General features: G+C 35.2%; 1 protein-coding gene across 3 annotated transcripts in view; it reads right to left on the bottom strand.

Annotated features, from left to right (window-relative positions):
• The window catches only part of FER (FER tyrosine kinase), a 466,095-nt gene that overhangs the window by 82,983 nt on the left and 357,915 nt on the right, over positions 1–25,197 (bottom strand). For all 3 annotated transcript variants that reach the window (XM_082651708.1, XM_082651707.1, XM_082651709.1), the window contains one exon: positions 23,239–23,362. In XM_082651708.1, the coding sequence (XP_082507834.1) occupies positions 23,239–23,362 (124 nt within the window). The remainder of the gene's footprint in view (positions 1–23,238; positions 23,363–25,197) is intronic.

Raw genomic sequence — 25,197 nt, 5'->3', positions numbered from 1 at the left:
TGGATGCTGTTACCCTAAAACTGCTACCTCTCAAGTAACAAAGTCTTCCATGAGATGATTTATAATATAAAACACTTGGGAATATCAGATTTTAGAAGAAGTACATCAAGAGATTAAAAAAAAAAAATCCAGTAGTTCCTGTCTGCTACTTTAACATTTAGAAAACAATACTATTACTACTAATACTAACTCACATTGATGGAGTGATTAGAATATTCTACACACTGTGCTAAACACAAAGTTCACCAAAATTCTATAAGTACTGCTATTATCCCACTTTTACAGACTGTGTTATATGAGTTGGGGGGGGGCTGTTATGTTATTTAAAAAATCTGACTGTAGTAGGAGGAGACAAGAAACTGAACTGCAGATGTTTTTACAGTCTTTGAATATAATTTACCTCTAAGAAAAACTTAGTAAACTTATTTACATAAAATCTTTTGTATGCATTTATAAGATGTTTAAATCACTACTTTCACAGTGCTTCTTACTTTATGGTTATATATTTACCCAAACAATGGTTCACAAATCATTTGAATCCACTGTTTTGTATATAGGGTTCTAACATATATACGAGGAAAGTACAGGCAATAATTCTAAATATTTATCTCCTGAGGTATTAGGATCTTGAGAACAGTAAAGTTTACTGAAAGAAAAAAAATATTTGATTAAAGACTTTCCCTACTGAGTAGTAGTCAACTTGTCTTAAAAGGAGAACTCACATTTCTAATCTTATATTTTCTTCCTATGAAATGCTTTTGTCCCACAAGAGGTTAAGTAATTGGCTCAGTCACAGTTTTGAGATCTCAGTTGAAGGCTGCTGTCCATCAATGAAGGTGGTAAAGAAAACCACCAACAAAAATGTCTGTAAGAAAGGACAGAGCAAAATCTTATAGATGACAGGTGTTATGTTTCTAAGGAAAACTGATGCCTTTCTGAACACAGAGAAAGGGAAGGGAATCCACACAGTGATTTTTAGGAATTTATACAGGCATCTAATGAAAAATGTCTTCCATTTCACCAGTGCTCAAGGTGTTCATACTCCATATGAATTATTGGTCTTTTGTACAAGCCACTGAATGGAAGAATACTGCTAATAATTTCCCCCTGCATTTTGTTTCTCAAAGCTTTCAAGTTGGTTATTATAACAAGGATAAAGGAAACTGCCAAGCACCTAGTTTTCTGTTCCTTTGAAAGGTTTCTGGCCAATATCACTGCTAACATAAGCCCACAAGAGTAACTTATGGGCTTATAGAGATACTGACTGAGATGTTCTGAGATGACTGAAAGATTAAAATGTTCTTTAGCTAAAAGAAGCAATGGTGAAAATGTAAATTAACCTTCTTTTGCCTAGCAGTCATTGATCGAAGTATTAAAACTTCAGTCTTTACATACACCACAAAATGGTTACACAGCTTTTAATTTAAAAAGTAAATGTGAATACAATGTTATTAAGTGAAGAAAATTAGGAGAAAATATTTGAAAGATGTTTTTCATGGGTTTAAGAACTATGTCAGGTATACTTGGGAATATATACTCCACAAGTAGTACGTAATACTTTCTCTCTTTTTATTTCAACACGATAGCTTCTAGGTCTGATCCTATACAATAAAAATAATAACGTTACCTATTTGTATAGTTCACCATTTATAAATAACTTTTATTTACATTAGCACATTATCACTTAGTCAATAAACATATGGTGACTCCAATTTGATGCAAAGTCCCTTTGCTAGGTGACTGGGAGGCAGAGCTACCATCAATTTTCACTACTGAGGGTGCATATCAGTATAATAGATAGCTAATTGTTACAAAAATGTAGGCATCTGAAAACCCTACTCCCAGGGACCTCATCTTACACATGGTTTCCCAGCACTGATATCTTAAATTCACAAAATGATAAATGTACATTTATCCCTACCTGAGTATATAACTATGCCCATATGATTTATAAGAGCTTGATATTTCCTTGTTTGGCATGAACTTGTAGAATTGTATACATTAAAAGCACATGGGAATCATTATGTTGTAGTCAATGATACTTCTGACCCATAGCATTTCATACAGTGATCTCATCCATGTATAGAAAAACAAGCTCAACGCTTAATGGATTACCTTTACCATTCTAGGATGTTACCCTGGAGGGAAGTATTTGTAACATTATGAGCATAATGGAGTTAACATACTACACCTGAGAAAGAATCAGTATTGTCAACAAAGTCCCTTAAAATAAAAGTAAAATCCCAGATGGTAGATAAAATGGAAACCGAAAAGCCTGGACAAATTGTCTCACAACAGGTTCTCATCCAAGAGTTCTGACGTATATTGACAGAAGGTAGCTAAATCTTTTATCATAAACCTTGAAATTCCATTCATCTTATGTTCTGACATTTTTTAAAAGCCTGATCACATATGGATATACTTTTTCTTTATTTACTTCACTTAAGTCCTTCCTCTGAACTGCTGAATAATTTTCATTCATATAAGAAGAACTGGAAAATAACATGCTTAAAATGCCATTTGTCTTCACTCAAACTATGTGTTTGTCTACTTACAAAGAGTGACATCCCAAAGGCAAAATGCAATGCAAATGTTTTATGTGTATAAAGACAGGATGCATCAGTAATAATTATCTTGAAATACGGTGGCAGCCTACAATCAATGACATCAGCACAAGTAGAATGTGAATATCCATTTGTTTCTCAGAATAAGGCAAAACTGCAACATTTTAAACAAATAACTTGGTTCAGATTGATTTAATTCAATGGGTATGCTATAGAACTGGAAGAGTGATTAATTTCTTAACATTTTACATAACAAACACATTGTCAAATTATACTTGCAAGCAGAAATAAAACAATTTGTTGACACTGTTGTTTTGTTTTGGATCATCTGACATTCTCTTTGCAAAGGGAAAAGAGAAAATCTACAAAGCAGTCAAAGCTTTTACCAAGGCTAAAGCTAAAACAATTCCATTATAACTGATATATACAGTCAGCAGTATTACATTGTTTGTCAATATCTATCAGCAAAGAAAACTGGTAAAAAATCATATTTCACAGGTTTCCATCTCTCTAGTGCAGTTTAAGTATTTTTGGAAGTGTGGTGACCTCTTCAGGACACCAGTACCATTAGTCTGAGATCTGTAACTTACACAGGGTTCTAACACATTCTCTCTTGCTCACTCATCTGTTTCCTCAATTCAAACTACTTTATCTGACTTCTTTTGCAGCTCATCATTTTCCATGTTACAGTCTGGTTGCATATGTATGTCTTATATGTTCTTTTCCAAGGGGAAAAAAACACTTGGAAGGGAGTTTCTTATTTTAGAATTCCCTAACAGAACTAACAATTGCACAGAGTAAACCAACATGGCTTAAGAAAGGAAAGAGGAGGAGTAGGAAAAATGGGAAGAACTTATAGTCATATTTTTGTATGGTAGAGTCTTACAATTTTGAATTATAAAGAAAAAGCATCTAACTACAAACTGTAAGAATAAAAGTACCACAAACCACAAAAAGTCAGTGGGAGCTGAAAATAATAATCCTTCCAAAAGAAGAGGAGTCTTTCGTGGCAAAAACTCCTATAAAATCTGTCTGGTAGAGTACTAATAAGCTGTACTTATAGAGACGTCTAAAAATAACTTGGAGTGTTTTCATAATCTTAGGGTGAATAACCTGAATGTAAGAAAACCATTATTATAAGTGAATCTTACAAAACTCCTAGACGTAGAGATATTTTGTTAATGTGCCACTTACTTTGCTATGCCTGCGTAAGCCTTTTTCCACTTACAACTGCCAAGGCTGGTTAATATGTATGATAGTATTACTCGGAAAACATCTGTATTTAATTTGGGTCTGAGATAAATGACTCCTATCAATAAGCATAAATTGTCTTTAATTTTTCATCTTTTTTCCATGTCTACTACAGTTTAGGCCTTTGTTGTATTTTTGCCTAATTGGTCTTCCTAGTCTTACGTGTTCTAAAGCAGGGGTCCCCACCCCTGGTCCACGGACTGGTTCTGGTCCACGGCCTGCTAGGAACCGGGCTGCACAGCTGGAGGTGAGTGATGGGCTAGCGAGCAAAGCTTCATCTGCCGCTCCCCATCGCTCCCCATCGCTCGCATTACTGCCTGAACCATCCCCCCATCCGTGGAAAAACTGTCTTCCACGAAATGGTCCCTTGGTGCCAAAAAGGCTGGGGACCACTGTTCTAAAGTTTTATTAATACTGTTAGGAAAAAAATTAAGATATGCTAGCAACAACAAGCATTGAATGGCTACTATGTTAGGGCCTGAGACATTAAAATAAAATAATTACTTCATAATATCTTCATAATGATAGTTAAGAGTTAAACTCATTTTTAGGAACAAATATCTATTGGCTCATCTACTAAGAACTGAGGAGGTAGAAGGAGGAACGAGGGAAGGAGTAAAGAAGGAAGGAAGGAAACAATCAACTAGCTAACAATGTAGTTGGAGAAATAAGACATTCGTTTTGGAAGGTAATAACACCCAGATCAGACAACAGGGAGGAAGAGGTGAAGAAGCTGGTGGGGGGAGGAGGATTTGAGCCTGGTCTCAAAGGAAAAAAGAGATAGAAAGGCTTAGAAGAGGGATGTAACCCTTTTTAAATGATTGACCCACAGGTCAAAGCTTTACTGAAACACAGTCATGCCATTTAGTTTACATATTTTCTATAGCTGCTTTTGTCCTACAATGGCAGAGTTGAGTAGCTGTGATGGAGATGACCTGGAAAGCCTAAAATATTGACTATCTGGCCCTAAAGAAAAATTTCTAGAGCAAGGATTCATATATGTTCATCTAATCCTTTTATTATTCTCAAAAATTTCAAGTTAAAATCCTGTGCGCCAGCGGTCAGAATGGCCATGATCAAAAAATCTACAAACAATAAATGCTGGAGAGGGTGTGTAGAAAAGGGAACCCTCTTGTACTGCTGGTGGGAATGTAAACTGATACAGCCACTATGGAGAACAGTATGGAGGTTCTTTAAAAAACTGAAAATAGAACTACCATATGACCCAGCAATCCCACTATTGGGCATATACCCTGAGAAAACCATAATTCAAAAAGAGTCATGTACCACAATGTTCGTTGCAGCACTATTTACAATAGCCAGGTCATGGAAGCAACCTAAGTGTCCATTGACAGATGAATGGATAAAGAAGATGTGGCACATATATACAATGGAATATTACTCAGCCATAAAAAGAAACGAAATTGAGTTATTTGTAGTGAGATGGATGGACCTAGAGACTGTCATACAAAGTGAAGTTAAGTCAGAAAGAGAAAAACAAATACCGTATGCTAACACATATATATGGAATCTAAAAAAAAATTTTAAAATGTGGTCATGAAGAACCTAGGGGCAAGAAGAGAATAAAGACACAGACCTACTAGAGCATGGACTTGAGGATATGGGGAGGGGGAAGGGTAAGCTGGGACAAAGTGAGAGAGTGGCATGGACATATATACACTACCAAATGTAAAATAGATAGCTCGTGGGAAGCAACTGCATAGCACAGGGAGATCAGCTCGGTGCTTTGTGACCACCTAGAGGGGTGGGATAGGGAGGGTGGGAGGGAGGGAGACGCAAGAGGGAAGAGATATTGAAACATATGTATAACTGATTCACTGTGTTATAAAGCAGAAACTAACACACCATTGTAAAGCAATTACACTCCAATAAAGATGTTAAAAAAAAAAGTCCTGTGTGCAATATTACAGATATCTTTATATGCAATGAGGTCTTGATATTAGCATATGAAAAATGAGGGAGGTAGTACCATTCACAGAATATTACTTTAATAAAGGTTACTTCTGTCTATTCAAACATCTGCAGTGTTGTACAGTTCAAAAGTGACAAAGGAAAAAATTAATAACTGAGCTATTAGGAACCTTAAAAGTAATTAGTGATACTGAACTTAGTCCTGGGTGTGCCATCCTCACCATCTGCATTAATGGTAAGTTACAAAAGACATGGCTTATGGAATCAATCATATGACAAGTCCTTGTACCTCCAAGGGATGAACATTAACACAGTGGGCAGGGAAATGAGCACCCATCACTGCCTATAAATGGCTGACTGTGTGCACAAAGACTTCCATGTCTAAGAATGTCCTTCAGTAGGAACCATCATTACCACATACACTGAGAAAGTGTAAGGGCAATACTATCTTAGAAATGCCATTCTTATGCCTCTGATTATATATTTTTCTATGTTGATGTCTTGCTTCACCTGTTATTTATTTCCCATGGTTTTTCTCTTGCATATTAAATAACCTAGCATTAGATAACATTTTGAGTATATTATGCCCTTTGGAGCAAATAAGGGGAATTGACTTTTTTATACCAAGTACCATTATTAAATAGTATTTTTAAAAATTGGGTATATTTTGTGCTGCAAAATTTTTAAGATTCCCTAACTAATAATCTACATTTGATTCTTTAATACACACATTACTCAGTTGTCCTACGTGCCAGGCACTGTGTTACCTATAGGAATAAGGCCTTAACACGAAGGAAATACAGTTTCACCCTTCAAGAGATTCACAGCTTCTGCTGTGCACCTGTGTATGTTTAAAGCAACAATATTTAAACAACTTCAGAAGAACTGAGTAATTCAAAGAGAAGAGCTTCAAATAAAAAAATTAAGTAAATTTCTGATGCCCAATAGGTGAAAAGAGATTTCCTTCAACAGATACTATTTGAAAGTGGTGGTTCTCTGACCTTCTCATCCTGTAATATAAAAAGCTTCCTGAAATATCCAGTTTCCCTTGTTTCTTAAAGAAAATGAGAAAAAGATATATAAAATTCACACCTTTTGTGTATCCTTTCCTCCTGCTTAATTGAGGACTCCTGATATGTCCAAGTCATAGGTGCACAGGCAGAAGATGCTAGAGCAAATCAAGCTCAGGCAGGCAAGAGTAAACCACTTTGCAGTCCAGCAATGATGTAACAAGCCCCCTCACATTATTAACTCTGCAACTGTTAACAGCGATTGTGGAAGATGAGCGTTGCATTCCAGTGCCACCAGGCTGGTTTTAGATTCAGCAGTGACAGAAATCTATTCTTATCTCTTCTCAAAATCTAGGGGATTCTAGACCATGACCATGTTTTCTTGCATTGGGAAAGACAGCTGGACAGGCAGATGGTTCAGGAAAGACAGGAAGATAAATCAAATGGCAACAGATATCTATGAAAATATGAATGTTTCATGCTATGGAGAGGCAGTATATCTGATATGTCAGATCAGAAAACTGCCTGTCTGCTCTTCCCAACAGGGTACAGACAAACGGCCACATGATGAATAGGAAGAACATGCACTGCTGAAAACTGCAGTGGCCCTTCTGCATTAAATGTTCCTTTTTAAGCAATATTAAAATATTTCATAAAATGGTTTCAATTCAGCTCAAAAACAGGGCGTTAATAAAGATGATGGGGAAAAGGCTAATTCCTGTCTTTTATAAAGAAAAGAACAGACATAAATACATCAGGTAAAACTTTTTCAATGTTGTAGTGTTTTTCTTCTAAATAAATAAAGCCTTGAAAATGGAAAGAGGAAAATAAGAGAACAGGTGTATACAGTCAAATAGCTCTGGGCAGTGACCTCTTTCAGTAGCCGGTTTGGAGCAGTAGCCCAGGGAAGGCCCACGGAGATGGCTAGCACTGGCTGCCAATTGTAAATTTTACTTCAGACCACTATGGTTGACATCTTCGTCCTTTACTGTAGCTACATAGAGACCACACTGTAAATACAGAAGAATGATCACCAGCTGCTTTTACCTCATTCAAACCTTTTTTACTGACAAATTTAACCCATATATTTTTTCATCCATCTTTGTTTTCTTTCATCTAGTTCTAATATGCCTTGGTGAACAACACCCTCTTCCTCTGTAACTAGACAGTCATTTAACACTATGTATCATTTGAATTGCCATTTAGTTTTCTCAAAGGCTTTCTTATCTCTTATTTTAATTTAACCTTATAGCCACTGATTGTAAAGTAGGTATTGTTAACACTCTCTTAACAGAGGAAGGGAGAAAATCTGGATATAATACACTTTTTTCAAGATAATTTTCTCTTTTAATTTGTTTTTTTTTAAATCATAGAAAAACTAGGGAAATGTCTTTATTTTAGGTAGACCGATATTCATGCCTTGAGATGTGAAAAAAACAACAAGAGACACTTTTGGTGTTGTCACTGTTAAATCCCAGTCATTTGAGAATAACACAAAGCTGTATTCTGTGTCCACGTATTTCATTGTTACATTGTTTCACATGTTACAGTGAGTTCTATTGGCCAGATAGCAAGACTCCCCAGAAGCAAAACCCATTACTCTCCTGGTTTTCTTCCCAGAGAAGAAAACCTTCCAAAGGAAACAGGTTTCTTTCTATGAATGGTGTTTTTATATTTCTTTGACTGATAGTTTAATTGTACAGAATTAGGGACATTTCTGAATAGAGTGAAAATTATTTTTCTCTTTCATTTTCCAGTTGTCATTGTTATTTGTGGCACTATAAGTTATCAAGGATGAAATAATTTAAGATCTTAAAGGAAACACTTAACTATCAGTGAATCCCTAAGTAAGCAAATAAGTTAAATAAACGTTATTCTAGAACCATTTTACTGTCAAACTAGATTAACAGTACTAGAAATGACAAACATTGGGTACTACCATCAAAAGTTAAAAGTAATTTTGAAATTCCCTCCTCATTTAAAAAAGCTAGGGGCAAAATGAACTGATAGTTTTTAAATGAATGAATGAATGAATGGTTTTAAAAAATCACATATATTTTTCCATGTTCTTTTCTTACCCTCAAATATTTCTTTCACTGATTCACGATTAATTCAAAGTTTCACTGATTCACTCATCCATTTATTCATTCACTTTGCTTTCATCATTTCCACATTGTTTATCTCCATGTCAGACCTTTCTCTTCAGTTCTACTTCTAAATACTCACCTGCCTTTTCAATGTCTTCACAAATATCTTACAGGCACTTCAGATTCAACATGCCTCAAAATAAACTCATCATTTCACCCCCAATCTCCTCCCCCCACAAGAAAACCCCCAAAACCGAACAAACCAAAAAACCGTGCTCATCTTCCAGTATTTCCTGAGTCTAGAGACCTATCATCCAGCTGCACATGCCAGAAACATGGAAGATGTCTTGATACTGACTTCCTTGAAAGCTTCCCTTCCCTGCATCCACTCTTCCCTCTAGTCTGGTCTCCACACTGCAGCCAGAGTAATCTGCATGGAACATGAATGTGATCTCTCCTACAAATAGATAACTAATAAGGACCTACTGTATAGCACAGGGAACTCTTCTCAATACTCTGTAATGACCTATAGGGGAAAAGAATCTAAAAAAGAGTGGATATATGTATAACTGATTCACACTGCTGTACAGCAGAAATTAACACAAAATTGTAAATCGACTATACTCCAATAAAAATTTAAAAAACAACAAACAAAATCCCTACAATGGTCTCCATTGCTCTCAGGGTCAGGACCACCCTCCTGCACCTGGCCTACACCTCACAGGGTCTGGCCCCTGCTACCTCTCTGGTCGCATCTCAAGTCGCTATTTAACCGAGTCATAGTCTGATTACCTTTCATTGCCTTGAAAGGCCGGTCTCCTTCCCACCTCCAAGCCACTCTCTCCCAGTTGATTGTTTCCTCTCTCCTCTTCCATCTTCCCTTAGTTACTTAACTTTCGGTTCGAATGTCATTTCTTCAGAGATGCCTTCCACAGCCTCAGGATGGGGCCATATCCCACTTTAAAATGCATTCTTTGTATGAATATCTGTTAATGTATGGCTCATTCGCTAGACTTTAAGCTCCTCAAGGACAGAGACGCCATCTGATTTGCTCAATTTATTATTCCAAACACCAACCATGTGCTTGACACATAGAAAGTACTTAAGTAAATATGTGATGACTTCAATTGAACAAACATTATGGAACACTTGCCCTTTGACTGCTTTTCAATACCCAGATGCTTACAAAGTAAGTGGATAAAGTATTCTTTAATAAAATTAGAAGGGAAAAGTAAAATGTTTAAGTTCTGCTAAATATGGTAAAAGGTCAATTTAGAAATCCCTTGGGAATTAAGCTTATTTTTAATACAGCCAGTCATGTAAAAGAAATTCAATAAATTACCCCAATATTTGTTGGGTGGCTCTTGCAATTTAGACCGCTGTATGCTATTTTTTAAATCCCTGCTATAAAAGGCCTTTGGAAATCCTATTCTTGTTTCTTGTCCACTCCCTTCCCCCAATGTACTCTTTAACAAATTATCAAATCTTTCACTTCTCTCATTTTCCTTGAGAGTAGAGAGCATGACTAAACAGGGCCTTTTACAAAGAAGGCATTCAATACATGGTTTTGCATTGATTTAACCCGTGGAACATAGAGAGGCTTTAGAAATTATGAATAAATTGAGGAATTTTACCAGGCAAGCTTTTATGATATCAAAAAGCAAAAATATAGAAATCTCAATAATTGTTTCTACGAGGATATGCATTTAAGTATAAATTTGATATGAAAATTATAATTTTCTTTCCTTTACTAATATATATTTAGAAAAATAGTCTTAATATTTATATGGCACAATGTGATAAAAAAGAGTGAATTCTTAAATTACACACCATTTATGTTTTCATTTGATTCCAAAGAGGTTTATAGATTATTTGTATATCATGCCATATGGTTATGTCCTACCTTGAGTTTTAAAATATCTCAAATAGCAGACATAATTATTTTATTTTTTTTCTTCATTAATTTATGTAAGTAAATAGATGCCTAATTTTAAAAAAGTATAATGGGAATCTTAAGAGTGAAGGGAGAAATACTATTCACTGAGAATTAAAGTTACTCATTATATACTGTCTTAAAAGGCAAGGAACTAAGTACCTCTGCACTATTCTAGCCATACCATTCATATTCTCTCATTATTTACACAATAATGAGACAGAGGGCACGTAAGGGAGAAAGAAGCTAAATGAAATATGTGCCTATTGAGCTCTCTAATACATAATAATACATCTGATGTTTGCTGCTCAATTATTTCAAACTACATGTTAAATATTAATACTTTCTGGCATGTTTTAAACTACTGCTGTTTTCTTAAGCCCTGATCATTGTCTGCAATAGGACAGGGTCAATATAAAAAATAACTACTGTTAGATGAAAAAGGGATTGAAACAGGATAGTATTCACCTTCTGTGACTCTTGGAGGATGATAATATCTGGAGAAGAGCACTGACATTGTCTCACTAAAACTCTGGGGTGATCACATTCACACAATCAAAAAAATACTCTGAGCATCCTAAAACCTTCATTCTGACTCACAACAGAAAAAGAATTTTGGTCTGTTTGTGTAACACATACTGGTTTGCATCACACATAATTACTTCTTCATTTATGCAATATAAAGAAATGAGTCAGTGAAAAATAAAAATGGAAGAATAACATTTAGGGGTGAAACAGTTTAGGATTATTTTTCCAGAAAGTTCTTAGTCATCTAATGGCATTCAATTAGTACTTTGGACAGCAGATAAGACCTATTTCCTTTATTCATTAATTTATCCACTTATTCATATATTAGATATTTATCACACTCCTACCTTTTGAAAAGTACCCAGTGAAAAATGTTCACAGAAAATTTACACTATTTCCTTCCCCACAAAGAAGCAAATCAAACTGTGCAATAAAAAATGTTCAGTATTAAAAGGTCAATTTGAGAACACAAAATAGGGATGTGTTTCTTTTCTATAATAATAAAAATGTCTATTCATAAGAAGTATAAATAAGTGTACCAGACCACAAACAGTAAGTCTCTAAGCTATTTTATAAAACTTTGATATTCATTATAATAGAGGCCATTTAATTTTACAGTATATAACCTTACATTAGAAGGAAATGGCCTTTGTTTAGTAAACAAAATAGCAAGTGAATGACATCTTCTCTCTTGTGTCACTTTAGTTCTACAGATGACATTAAACCTCCAAAAATCAGACTTGAACCAGACTTAATCAGACTTAAATTAACTAGCAACATTACCGAGTTATTAGGTTAGGTAAATAATAATTATTTTCATACACAAGTCATAAAACCAGAGACCCGGGGGAAAATATAACCCTCTATAAATTATGTATACATTTAATTTTACTTATTTCTTTAAATCAATGGGTCTGTGACCTAGGATACTATTTGCAAGGTACCATTCTTAAAGATCTGTATCTTATTTGGAAAACATATGTCCAATTAAATGCAAAAAATTGCAGATGAGATCTTGAGGTTACTTTCTTTTATTTTCTTCCATTATAAGAAATATAAGATTAATGTGGGAAAGTGAGAATGCCAGAAGGAGTGGCGCTCTGTCTACTCTTGACTCTGTCACTAGCACAGTTCTCAGCATTTAGTAGGCTCCCAGTAAAAAGAAAACTACGTGTTATGCTTTTATTTGGCTCATTATAGTTTGAAGCAGTCATGTTTGAATTACTAGAATTACAGAAAACAGAACATTGGAGAGTGTCTTACAGTCACCTGACTTGATGAGGAAAGTAATACTGGAAGATCATTGTTTGATATCTGTGCAAATATGAAGTTATCTTTCAGTCTTTCTTTCACTTACATATAATGTCTAATATCGCAGCAAATCCTGATGGCTCTACCTTCAGCATTCACCCAGAACCGACCACTTCTCATGCTCTCCACCACTACCCTCCTGGTCCAGCTCCCATGGTCTCTCACATTGATTACTGCAATAGCTCTCTAACTGGTCTTCTCATTTCTGCACTTGCCCCCTTAGAGTATATTTTTAAAAAAGAATTCCAACTAATCCTTAAAAAACCTGGGACAGATCAAGTCAGTCCTCAATGGCCCCCATCTCACGAAGACTAAAAGCAAAGCCCTTTCCATGACTTACAAGATCTTCCTGATCAGGCCACCACATAACCGTTTAACCTCATTTTCTGTCTCCCTTGTTGGGCTTCTTTGGACATACCTGGCAGGTGCCTATCTCAGGGTTTTTTGTACTTGCTACAAAGTTGCTAAAGTTTTTCTCACTGATATTCACAGGGCTCACTCCTTTCTCTCTTCTGGGTCTTCTCTTACACCTTATATAAAACAGTGCCTCAGGCTTCCCTGGTGGCGCAGTGGTTGAGAGTCTGCCTGCCGATGCAGGGGACACGGGTTCGTGCCCCGGTCCGGGAAAATCCCACATGCCGCAGAGCAGCTGGGCCCGTGAGCCATGGCCGCTGAGCCTGCGCGTCCGGAGCCTGTGCTCCGCAACGGGAGAGGCCACAACAGTGAGAGGCCCGCGTACCACTAAGAAAGAAAAACAAACAAACAACAACAAAAAAAAAACAGTGCCTGCCCCTACCTTCCCATTCCCTTTAATCCTATTTTGTGACTCTCTATAACATTTCTCACCATGTGGAATATTTTATATTTACTTGCTTATTCTTTTTTAAGTGCATTTATTATCTGCTTCCCCTCTCTTTCATAAGCTCCGTAAGGGCAGAGTTTTGTTTACTTGCCACTGAAGGGGGGAGCAGAATTTGCAGCCCCAAAATACACCTTTTAGGCTTAAGGATTACTTTGAGCTGATTATTTGAGCAGACACAGGAGAAGCTCTGAAAACTGAGTAGTTACCCTTTTTAAGGGAAATTTCCATTTGTAAGGGTGTCTCCCTCTCTACCAGGAAGAGAGGGATGACTAAATCTCTAAAAACTCATCAGTGGAGAAAACACCAACTTAAATCTGCATAACAACCTTACCCTTGTTTACTGTGCTTTTCCTGGTAACTCCCTATAACTGGCCTCCCCTCTTCCCCAACATCTTTCTTTTGTCTTTAGCTGGATGTGGTATTTAAGGTGGTGGCTTGGGCCATTTCAGGGAGTTACTCAGTTTTCCTGGGTATCTCCCATGTATACAGGAGGTGTACTTCTTATTAAACTTCTGTTTTTCTCCTGTTGATCTGTTTTTCATTACAGGAGTCTCAGCCAAGAACCTAGAAGGGCAGAGGGAAAATTATTATCCTCCCCTATACTGCTGTAGCCATAGTATCTAGAAGAGTGTCTGGCCCAAACATACTCAGGGCTGGAAACACATAGCTAAAAGGGTAATGAGAGTAAGGCAGCAAATTGTGGTGAAATGGGCTGGAGATACAGATGAACCACCTGGAGATTCCTAGGCTTTAGTTTTGTTTTTTCTTCAGGGTGAGGATGTGGACTTGTTGACAGCAACAAGAACCAATAGAGCCCAATGTTTAAAATATCACATTGAACAAAATCACACAGATGTATAAGTACTCTGTGAATAGTGTCATAAGCTCCACATTACAGCCATTAGTAAGAAAATGAGTGTCTCAGATTCAACAAGGCCCTATCCTATGTAGACAGTGTCATCATTAGAAACTCTGGGGACCACGGTCAAGTGAACTGAGATATCCTGCATTTGCTTTTGCTTTACGTGGCCATCTTCTGAAAAGTTTCTGCATCCTTGGCTAAGTAGACAACTGAACGTAATCTTACAGTGGTATGGACATGAGTCGTCTCTTCCTGCTAAATTGTGAGCCTCTTGAAATGCTGTAGGGATATTTCTTATTGGAGAGCTTGGAGATATCCCTTTCCTACTCAAGTAGCCTTGCAGTGTCTAACCCAAATCAGTGTGTCAGAAAGAGTATTATTATCTTCAATTTATATTGGAAGAGATGAAAGTATAGTAGGTAACTTCATTCATTCATCCATTCAACAAACTTTTACTGAGCACCAAAACTAGATACTGGCAACTGTTCTCTGTATCAAGGAATGAACAAGATCAAGCCAGTATCCTCATGGAGCTTACATTCTAGTTGAGGCAGACAATAAAAAGTAAACCAGTACTTTTTTATGGTTTCTATGTTTACATGTACCACTGTTATACATATATTTATATACACATAGTTGCATATGTAGATATAAATGGTCATGATAAGGACTGATGAAAAATGAAGCAGGGTAAAGGTTACAGCGAATGCTGAGGTAGGGGCAGGGAAGGGGTCCAAAGTCACACAGCTGATGTGCTACAGGGCCAGGATTCAAACACAGAGCATTCCAGTGTCAAATCTGTGGGCTTAGCCACTATGCTGAAGCTGTTATACGGCTCTGCAAATGCTGGGCTTCCAGGCTGTTAGAGCTGGCAGTGCACAGGCAGACAGTCTGACTGGCACAGAGACACTTGAAAAGGGAAACCTGGGAATGAAAAGGCCTTCTCATCGTGCTTTTGAATTTCATCAAATCAAAAACATATTTAAAGATAATTGGACAAAACCCCAAGTAATTCTCAATATTAGTGAGGTGAGTCAATGCCCAGTAAATGGCTCAGGCTTGAGTTCTCTAGTTCCATATGTTGATTGCTCTGATCCTGCCTCGGAGGCCAGAGAGTAGGAAACAAACATAAAAAAACAAAAAAAGCAAGCGAGAAGGTTAACCTTGTTTCTATGTCATCCGTGTTCTAATGGATTCCTCAGAAGCCAGAATTTCTATTTGACCAAGACTAATTAGGAAAAGGCAGCTACTCTAGCATATATCAGGTTTTACTTTAGAACCTGAATTCAACCAACGGTTACCCAAATGCCTGGGGTAATCATGAACCCAACTCCACGGTTCTGGGCTTAATCTCCTGTCTGTCGTATGGATGTGGTGTGAGCTAGGATTCAAGGAGACTGCACGACCACCTGCAGGAAAGAGTAAACCCACCAGCCCTTCACCAAGGAACTGGGTGGGGATGAATCATCCCAGGAAAATACGGAGTTAAGACTTGTAAAGCACTCTCTTATCTCTACAACGAGGTTTTCTCTAAATCAGCATTTATTAAATGGTTTTAAGATTTGCTTCATACAAGAGATGTCCACATGGCTGCTTATATTCACAAAAGGGGAGAAACTGAAAAGTGTATCTAACACATAGTTTAAGTGTTTTGCTTAGTTTCACAGCCTTTGTCATTCACTTGATCTAGACTTGGATCATCCATTCACCAGCTGTATGACATTGGACAAGTTACTTATTTTGATGGCTCAATTTTTTTCTAGTGTGAAATAGAGATAAATGGTCATAGAAATATGAAGACTAAATAAGATAATGAATGTGCTTGCCCAATAGGAATCATTCAATGAATGCGTGGTAGCCATCTTTTAGGGAGACTGCTCAGTATGTGTCCCATCCTCTGAGAATTATCCCCTCACACACAGTAACCAGCTCCTGTAAATCTATGTAACAGTCATCCTGCTTACTTTTCCCTTGTCTAGCCATGTTATTGATTAAAACAGGGGTAGACACCTAATATAAACTGGGCCAATCAATTCTTTCTGCCAAGAATTTGAAATGAGACCTCAAAGAGTAATTAATTATCTGCAGATGAGGGGCTTGGAACGTTGTGACTCGAATGTCACTTGAGGGACCTTTGCACATCGGGGCAGAGGAATGTAGTCTTCAGAGCAAGAGGGAAATGAAGTAGCAACATAGCAAGAAGAAATAATGAAAGACCAAGTGAACACAGAGGGTAAACAGAAAGAGATGCTGCTTTGGTTCCTGCTTCCCAGTTCCTAATTATAATGACTCCCAGAGCTGGCTGAACTTCCTGTCTTTTGAGTTCTGTGAGATAACTCTATTTCCTTCTAATAAATTTCCTATTGCTTAAATTAGCTTAAGCAATTTCTGTTTTTGTAATCAAATAGGCCCTAAGAGAAAATGGTAAACCAACCATTTGTGTTTGTTTAATGTAAAAGATCACTTTTGACATTCTGAACCAGAAACGTACTTAATGTAATTAAGTGAATAAAAGTCAGAAATAGTAGAGAATGAGGTATAGGCTAATTTTCCTCTATCATTTCTATGTAACATAAGACAAGGCTAGCCCTCACTAAGCCATGAAACAGTGCTCATGTACTCCTATTCCCTTCTTCCCCTCTCTTTTCACTCTCAAGGACTTTCATTCCATTTACTGGACTGAGCTGAATTCCTGAACAGTATCCTACATATGCTGCATCTTTCCTACCAGTAACCATAAATCAAAACTCATCCGTTCTCTGACCCTTTACCCCAAATCCATCATTTTTGTTTTCTAAGAAGGCAGTTAGATACTCTGGTACATTAACTGAACCCAACGTGTTAACTGATTCCAGTATAAGAGAAGGCTTCCTTTTTCATTCCTGGAAACATAGATGTGACTTTAGGAAAAAATCCTTTAATTAAAATGAATGAAACTAGCGATAGGAAATTCTGACACTGAATAACGTAGCAGGATAAATAATTTTTAGAAAGGTGTTACTGTGAATACCAAACTGCTCTAGAAAAAAGACAAAGGTTAAACTACAGGAGGACCATATATTTTTGAGACTTTTAAAATTACAGTCCTCTTTGTACTGTAGCAAAATTGGTTTAGAAGCTAAAAGTAAAGCTTAATATATTCAAATTTATAATCAAATGTTAGAACAAGAAAACCAGTCATAAATGCTTAGTCAACTAACTTGAGATTATCACATTTCTATGCTAATCCTGTGTTTTTAATTAACAGATAAAGTAGAAGGGGGTATCTAAACAATAGTGTACAAAAAATGAAAAAAAATTTCAAGCTCTAATTAAATGGAGAAGCAATAACAAAATACTGCTGCATTTCAGCAACTGTTCATTAAAAAACAACAGAAAAGACCTTGGTATGTCTTTCTAAAATTACATTTCACAGGCTTCAGCATCCTCTTCTGTTTTTACTCATGACCATAAAGAGTCCAGATGTTGATTATAAGCTGAGCCATCACACCAAACACCAGCTGGCCTTCTGCCCTGAATCTTCTAATTAGTCAGAAGATGCATTTCTTATGGAAAGCAGCTGAGTCCAGTGTAGTGATTCAGAGTGGGGCTCTCAAACCAGAGTGCCAGGATCCACATCTTGGATCTGCCACTTTCTTTTAATATGATCTTGGGCAACATACTCAACCTCCCTAACCATAAGTCTCCTCATGTTACAACAGGCCCAACAATAGTACCCACTGTTGCCTTGAGGATTCACTCATTCACCTTTAAGTGCCAGGCACTGTTTTAGGCTTTTGGAATCCAAAAGTAAACAATATAGGTAAAAATTATTGCCCTCCTGAAGCTTAAGTTCTCATATATTGAATCAAAAGCACTTAATTAGCATAATGCCTGGTACTCAGTAAGTAATCAATAAATGTCAGTTGTTAGGCTCATGAATACTTGATTGAGACAGAACAAAACACTGGAATGGGAATGTGTCATAATGAAGTCAGCACATCTAAGACCTAACAGTGGCCCTGCCACTAATTCTCTAGGTGACCTTCGTTTAATCTTTCTCAGCCTCGATTACGTAGTCTGCAAACTGATCTTAAGATCCCTTTTTTAAATATATGGAGGATCATAAGACACAGAAAAGATGAAGTGTTCAAAAACACTGAAGAAAATATGCAGATACATTAAGCACAAGAATACTTTTCCACTACATTCAAAGTTTAGGAAGAACTCAGATGCTAGTCAGTTGCATTTAAAAAATAAACTCTCAAGAGAGTTTCCATTTTCAAGGGAAAAATGTAAATGATCAATATCATACCAAATCTTTAGCTTCATGAAATATGAAATCACAAACAACAAAAATAAGACAGAAGTTACATTTTACATTCACCTTAAAAAGTACACATGCTTAAACCTTATCAGAAATCACTGGATGAAATAATCTTCTTCTGGAACATATGTAAGTGAAATGTAATATTGTTCCTTTCTGGGCAATCTTAGCTTTCTTAAATTGTTTTTCCAATGAAACTTAAAAATAAAATTGGTCCCATACCTATACCTTTTCACAAGATTATACATTTTTCAAGATTCTGTAAATTTTGTTCAAATTACTTTCCTTTTCCAGTTAAAAACCACAGACTTTTAACTGTCTTAAAATTATCTGAATGTATGGCTAGATATTCCCAAGTTTAGCCAAATTAAAGGGTAGACACAGCCCTTGGAAAGAAAGACCCTGTTTATCTGGCTCAGCCCAACGTTCCTTGGTATTCCCATTTTGATAGTATTATACTCTTTGTAGTTCCATGATAGTCATACTTTCTCATGAAAAACATAACTTTGCTTTCAACTTTGCTTCAGCTAGAAAATTCTTTCTCCTTCTATTCAATGATACACTCAAGTCTCACTCAAACAGTATCATCTGCAAAACTTTCCCTGATTACTCCCCACCATAGCTCCCAGACTGACAGGTCATATTAGACCCTCTTGATATTGCTCCCATGGTATCTTGTATACATTGTCACTAAACTTATTATCTCTTTGCATTATTATTATTTTCTGTTACATCCATCTGAAGGCAGGGATCATGATTCTCATATTGCTCTCATCCTGGCACAGAATAAGCTAGCGTTCATGTTTTTGAAGTGCCAGCAATACCATTGTTCTCAATGGATAAGCAAAACATTTAGCAAACAATAAAATATTTGCAGTCTTATATATTTTCATTTGTAGAGTTATTAATCTTACTCCATAACAAAACATCACTGTGGTAGAGTAATCAAAAATGAAAAGGAATCAGTACAAGAGTTAAAATAGAAAAAGAAATCATATTCTATAGTATCTCTCCCTAGATACCTTTTCTGGCACTGACAATGACATACAATATCATGAAATGCAGAAATGCTTCCAAGACTCCCAATAGATTATGGTCTTTAACTCAAATACATGGCAATCAAGAGTTTATCCTTCCTTTACTTTCCATGGACAAATAAAATACATGGCACAAAACCAATTTTTAAAAATAAACCCAAATAAAAATAAATCTTGTAGTAGAACTCATCAGCAATAAAACCATAAACACCGTTACCATTTAAATCTAATATAATGTCAAACCTCAATCCACTTAACATCAAGAATCATCAGGTTTAATACTTTTTCCAGAGTGACAACTAGCAATCTAATAACACGGCACTGTAAGTAAACACACCCCTGCAAAGTTTATCAGTGTACTTCAAATATTTGTATGAAGTACAAGTAGGAAAGAAAATTTCACATTGGCTTATAGAATAATTATAAAGAAAACAGGGTTGATTACAACTAAACTGAAACACAAAATATCCAACACTCTCAAACTATAAGCAGAAATAGTTTCAATTAGAAACTTAGTGTATCAAGAGAACACTCCTGGAAGTGAAATGGAAATTACAATAAGAACGCTTTCCAAAACAGCATGCCATTTCTTTATGCAATTATTTGTTTCCATTTTATAGCTGTCATACTTGTTTACCTATAATGAAACATTGCTCTGCTCTTCTCATAGTAATCAAAACAATACAACAAAGCTAAAGAAAGAGAATGCGTCCCCCAAAAGTTAAGATGATATTCTGGGGAGATGCAATTAGAAATATTTTCAAGTTCTGAATTCCAGTGACCTCTAATCAGTGAACAGGATAAAATGTATAAGTTCATATAAAATTTAAAGCATATTTAAATTTTTTTGCTTTGATTTGTAGGACAAAGACTTTAGAATTCATAGACATACATATATTTTGGGCTGTCAAGAATGGAGCCTGGGGGCCTTTCTTCATTACTTGAAAAATGAAAGGGAACTTTTAATCACGTTTTAGAAACTTTAATTAAATTTTGAAATACCTTACTAGAAATTCTTCCAATGAGGAAAAATACTTTTCACTGCAGTGTATACTATATACATATATAGTATTTATCTATTTATGTTATATTTATGCTACATAAATATATATATGATATTTCTTAGGAGAAAAAAACATATAACATGTCTTGAGTATATCTAGTAAATATAAATCAATTAAAACTCCACTGCAATTACTACTGCTATCACAGAAATAGTTCCACAGAATGACACAGAGGAACAGAGTTCTGTAGCACAAGTCACTTCCATAAAAAATTCAACACAAAGAATGATTTACTTTCTCAATATAGAGTCCTGTACTGGTGAGGTACCAAAAAAGAAGAGAAAAAAATTGAATTCATCCAAAAGAACATTTATGTTAAGTTTGAAGAGGAACAAAAGATCACTGGCTAGAGGTATCATAAAATTCATCCAGTAATCATGATTAACAAGAGAAATAAGAATAGCAAATAGTTTAGAAGGTATCAGTGGAAGTGATTATAGAAAAATATTATATTGTTGTTATAATATAGCTAGTAAGGAAAATCGTATCAAAAATGTATTTATGAAAATAAAGACAAAAAGAAAATATTCTATGTGACAGATGACAAATTTGGAGTTTTTGTATTAATGCCTGTCAGCACCCTGACAGATGTGACTAATCGATCACTGGACTCTTTGTCACTGATCCTGGAATCCTTCTCAACGCACAACACAGACAGCCACTACCCATCACTGAAAGTTGGCACTGAAACCCATTTGTCAAACCTGCTCTCACCAACATTGTTCAAGATGTTCAATCAGAAACCTTACCCCCAGGCAAATAGTACAGGACTATGTACAATCTTCTAGGATATGTGGTCAAGCGCGGGTTGACTTTCAAAAATTTGGAAATGCATGAAAATTCTTAAAAACCAAAATGGGAAGATAAAATTACAGCAGATAATGTTATGATTCTGTAAGTGGGATAAATTTTTAAAAGCTAACTGCCATCGGCAATTTAGAATGGTTTCAATTCTCATGATAGAGGCACTTAAAAAAATACAATCATCCATTTGCAAGAAAAGCAATCACTAAAGGCAGCAAGAAATTGAAACAACAGTTCCCTCAACCACAACACACCAGAAATTAAAGACTGCTACTGGTAACTGACATTAAAACAGTTTCTAGAATGTGTATTTATTATGGCTTAAAGCTATAAATAGTCTGAGTTAAAAAAAAAAATCTGAGACACGATAAAAACTGCAGTAGAGAATGTGATACCCAAAGTAGCTTTAACACCTGAGCAATCAAAATTATAGGTTTTCTCTAAATAAACGGCAAAATCCTTAATTGTTACTTTTAACATGAAGTAATGAAATTAGTGATAATGCAATTCTTGTCCAAAATCAATTGTTTTAGTCTTCACAAATATACATTACAATGTGATTTGATCTACAATCATTGAAAGTAAATACAGTCTATATTCATAGAAAGTAAAACAGGAATATGATAGTAGCTTAGTTTTAGTTGTTTTAATTTCCAGAAAAATAGTATCCCTATTGAAATGTATTTTAAAACACATGTGACTGTTGAACTATATTTGAAACATAAGCCATAATTTTAGTTTCAGAATAAAACTGAACACCAAGCAAAATTTTTTGGGGGGAATTAAGTAAAAAATATTCATTGAGATCAAATAAATGTATATTTAAGGTGCATATAACTTTGTTCTGCTGCAATTCTATGTTGTACAACCTCACAAGAATATGAAGTCAAAGGCTGCATAATGAAGCACATGAGAGAAAAATATACCTCAATAACCAACCAGCTTAAAGTTCACAATGGTTCAATCTGACAATGAACCCTCCCCACAGTACACAGTATCATGTGCTGTTTCAAGCAAATAAAAACTACACCAAATCCCCCACTTTATTTTGCTTATATACACTTAGCCATATTTAGGATCTGACATGAATTCTGCAAGAGATCTTAATTTGTATTCACACTTAGCAAAAAAAGATTACTTTCAGCTACAAGCAGCTAAAACCACAATCTATAAAGCATTAAAACCAAGTTGATGGTCTTGATATAATTAGAGAAAGTTTGCTAAAATCTCCTTTGAAATAACTAGTGTGCTCAAATCTTTTACCCTTGGCCAAATTCACTGTCATGAATTGTTTTACTAGTAGGATTTTCTGTAACTTTATAAGTAATTTCTTTGAAAAAGGAGAATAAGTAACACATGAAACAATCTTATTTGGCTACAAGTTTGTAGCTGCTTCTATGACTAACTTGTGGTATATCTTATCACTATGCTATTAATGATTATAATAAAACAAATTTTAATTAGTAAGTCATTGTCTAATGAGGTATACTTACCCCAGGAAGACAGAAAACAAGTGTTTCTGTAAACTAAGTAAGCAACTGTCAAAGAATGCTTTCACACAAAATATGAAAACCAACAAGAAAATACGTTTTGTGAAAGAAATTCACTGCTTTATGATAGCAAGTATATCAGTTTTCTAATACCCTATTAATAAAACTGGAAAATGTTTAAAAAATATTCTCCTTACCTGTGTATACAGTTTTTACTCTCAAGATAGGCCATACCAGAAGCAGCATCTAATGAAAATTTCACTAATTGTTTGAGTTTTATTTCATCCTTCTTCTTTCTCAGAAAGGAGAGGAAATCACCTCCTAGAAGAATTGACAGATGAACAATGAGACAAGATCATGATGAAAGTCATATTTATCACCTATTAGAGATACCTGACAGAACAAAAAGCATTACACATTTAACCATACTTTTTGCCCATTTCATTTAAGGTGAGGATAAAAGAAAATATGAAAAGAACACATCTTATTAGAAAGCAGACACCATGAATTTTCTTAGATGCAGTTTAAGTACTTTAAGTGCTTCACACTGTATATTACCCAACACATAATAATAACCAAAGTCATACAAAGACAGACTTTCCTCTGTCACAATTTCTCACCAATTTGCCTGGATAAAATGTTCTAAGAAATCTTATTTTCTCTAATACCAAATAAAAGATTACAATTATTATGAGTTAAAAGAGTAAATGATTAACAACACCATCACTAATAGTAGAGTCAGACAGGAAAAAAAAAAGAAAACTATGATTTTGATATGATTTAGTTGCTGAGTCAGATTGCATTTTTGTGCATCAAATGAATTCCAGTGATGACTTAGAGAAACTCCATAAAACAGCATGGTCCAAAAAAAATGTAATGCAAGCCACATAGTAATTTTAAGTATACCGGTAGCCACATTTTAAAAAGTAACAACAATAAAAAGTTGAAAGTGGCTGAAATAGTATGTTTTTTCTTTAGCCCAATATATATAAAATATTATTAAATCAACATGCATCATTACAAAATTATTGTGGACATATTTTACATTTTATCATCCTAAGTCTTTAAAATATGTTGTGTATTTTACATGTATGGGACATCTCAATTTAGATGCAAATTTCCATCTGAAGTATTCGATCTGTATTTAGATTTCATCAAATTTACAGTTAAAAAAGTAGATTCACATACCTAGGTTGTTCCAAACATACTTAATCTTTTCTAATAATTGAATCATGTTACTGGAAATTAAATTTTAAAATTTAAATCAATTAAAATTAAATGAAATTCAAAATTCAGTTTCTTAGAAGCACTAGATACATTTCAAAATTTCAAGAGCTCAGGAGCCACATATGGCCAGTGACAACCATGTTAAATAGGGTAGCCTTAGACTGCATTCACTAACAGCATGGCATTAAACAATTTCCTTGTTAATGTATAGTGTAATGTATTGCATTATTAAACAAAACAAAACAAAACCAAGTTAAAGTATATTAGAATGAATGTTCTCTAAAAACAGTCATCCCTACTTTCTCTTTCTATTAGGCCCTCCGATATTAAGCCAGAATTTCGCAAGAGGGATTAACATTTTAATTGTCATTTCCTGATGTTTTTCATCCTCTTCACCAGGGATCTAGGCCTCGTTAAATAGAACAACTCTAGAGATGAAGACTTAATGGCTTTTTCTTTAATGAGAATACCTAGAAAATAAACAACTGCCTAACTCTCCTTAGAAAGTTCTTTTTCTAATCTCTTCTCCTATTCACAAATCAGTATTACAGAAATTTAGGTGGACTATTTGCAAAATCACTAAGCTATATGCTTTAAAAATAATCTTAATGGTGTCAGATAAGTTACTTTTTTTCCTGTTCTTTTAAAGAGAATATCAAATTTATTACTATGAACATTACTAAAATAGCTTCTATCAAGCTTGACTTAATTTTCTGAAACAAAAACAAAAACACCTAAATGCAACAGTAAACAGCAAAATTACCACTAATTTCTCAACTTTAATACGTTCAAAAAATGTCTATTAAAATGGACTTGAAATCAATATTTAGTTCAAGTTACTTCCTGGACCAATATTCACATATATTAGTTATTTTGTTAGATATACATTGGCCTAGTTTAGAAAAAGTGCACCCTTCTGGTCTTGAAAC

The sequence above is a fragment of the Grampus griseus genome (genome assembly GCF_964374135.1).
Source record: "Grampus griseus genome assembly, chromosome: 3".
Taxonomy (NCBI): domain Eukaryota; kingdom Metazoa; phylum Chordata; class Mammalia; order Artiodactyla; family Delphinidae; genus Grampus; species Grampus griseus.
This window is presented reverse-complemented; position numbering and strand designations above follow the sequence as displayed.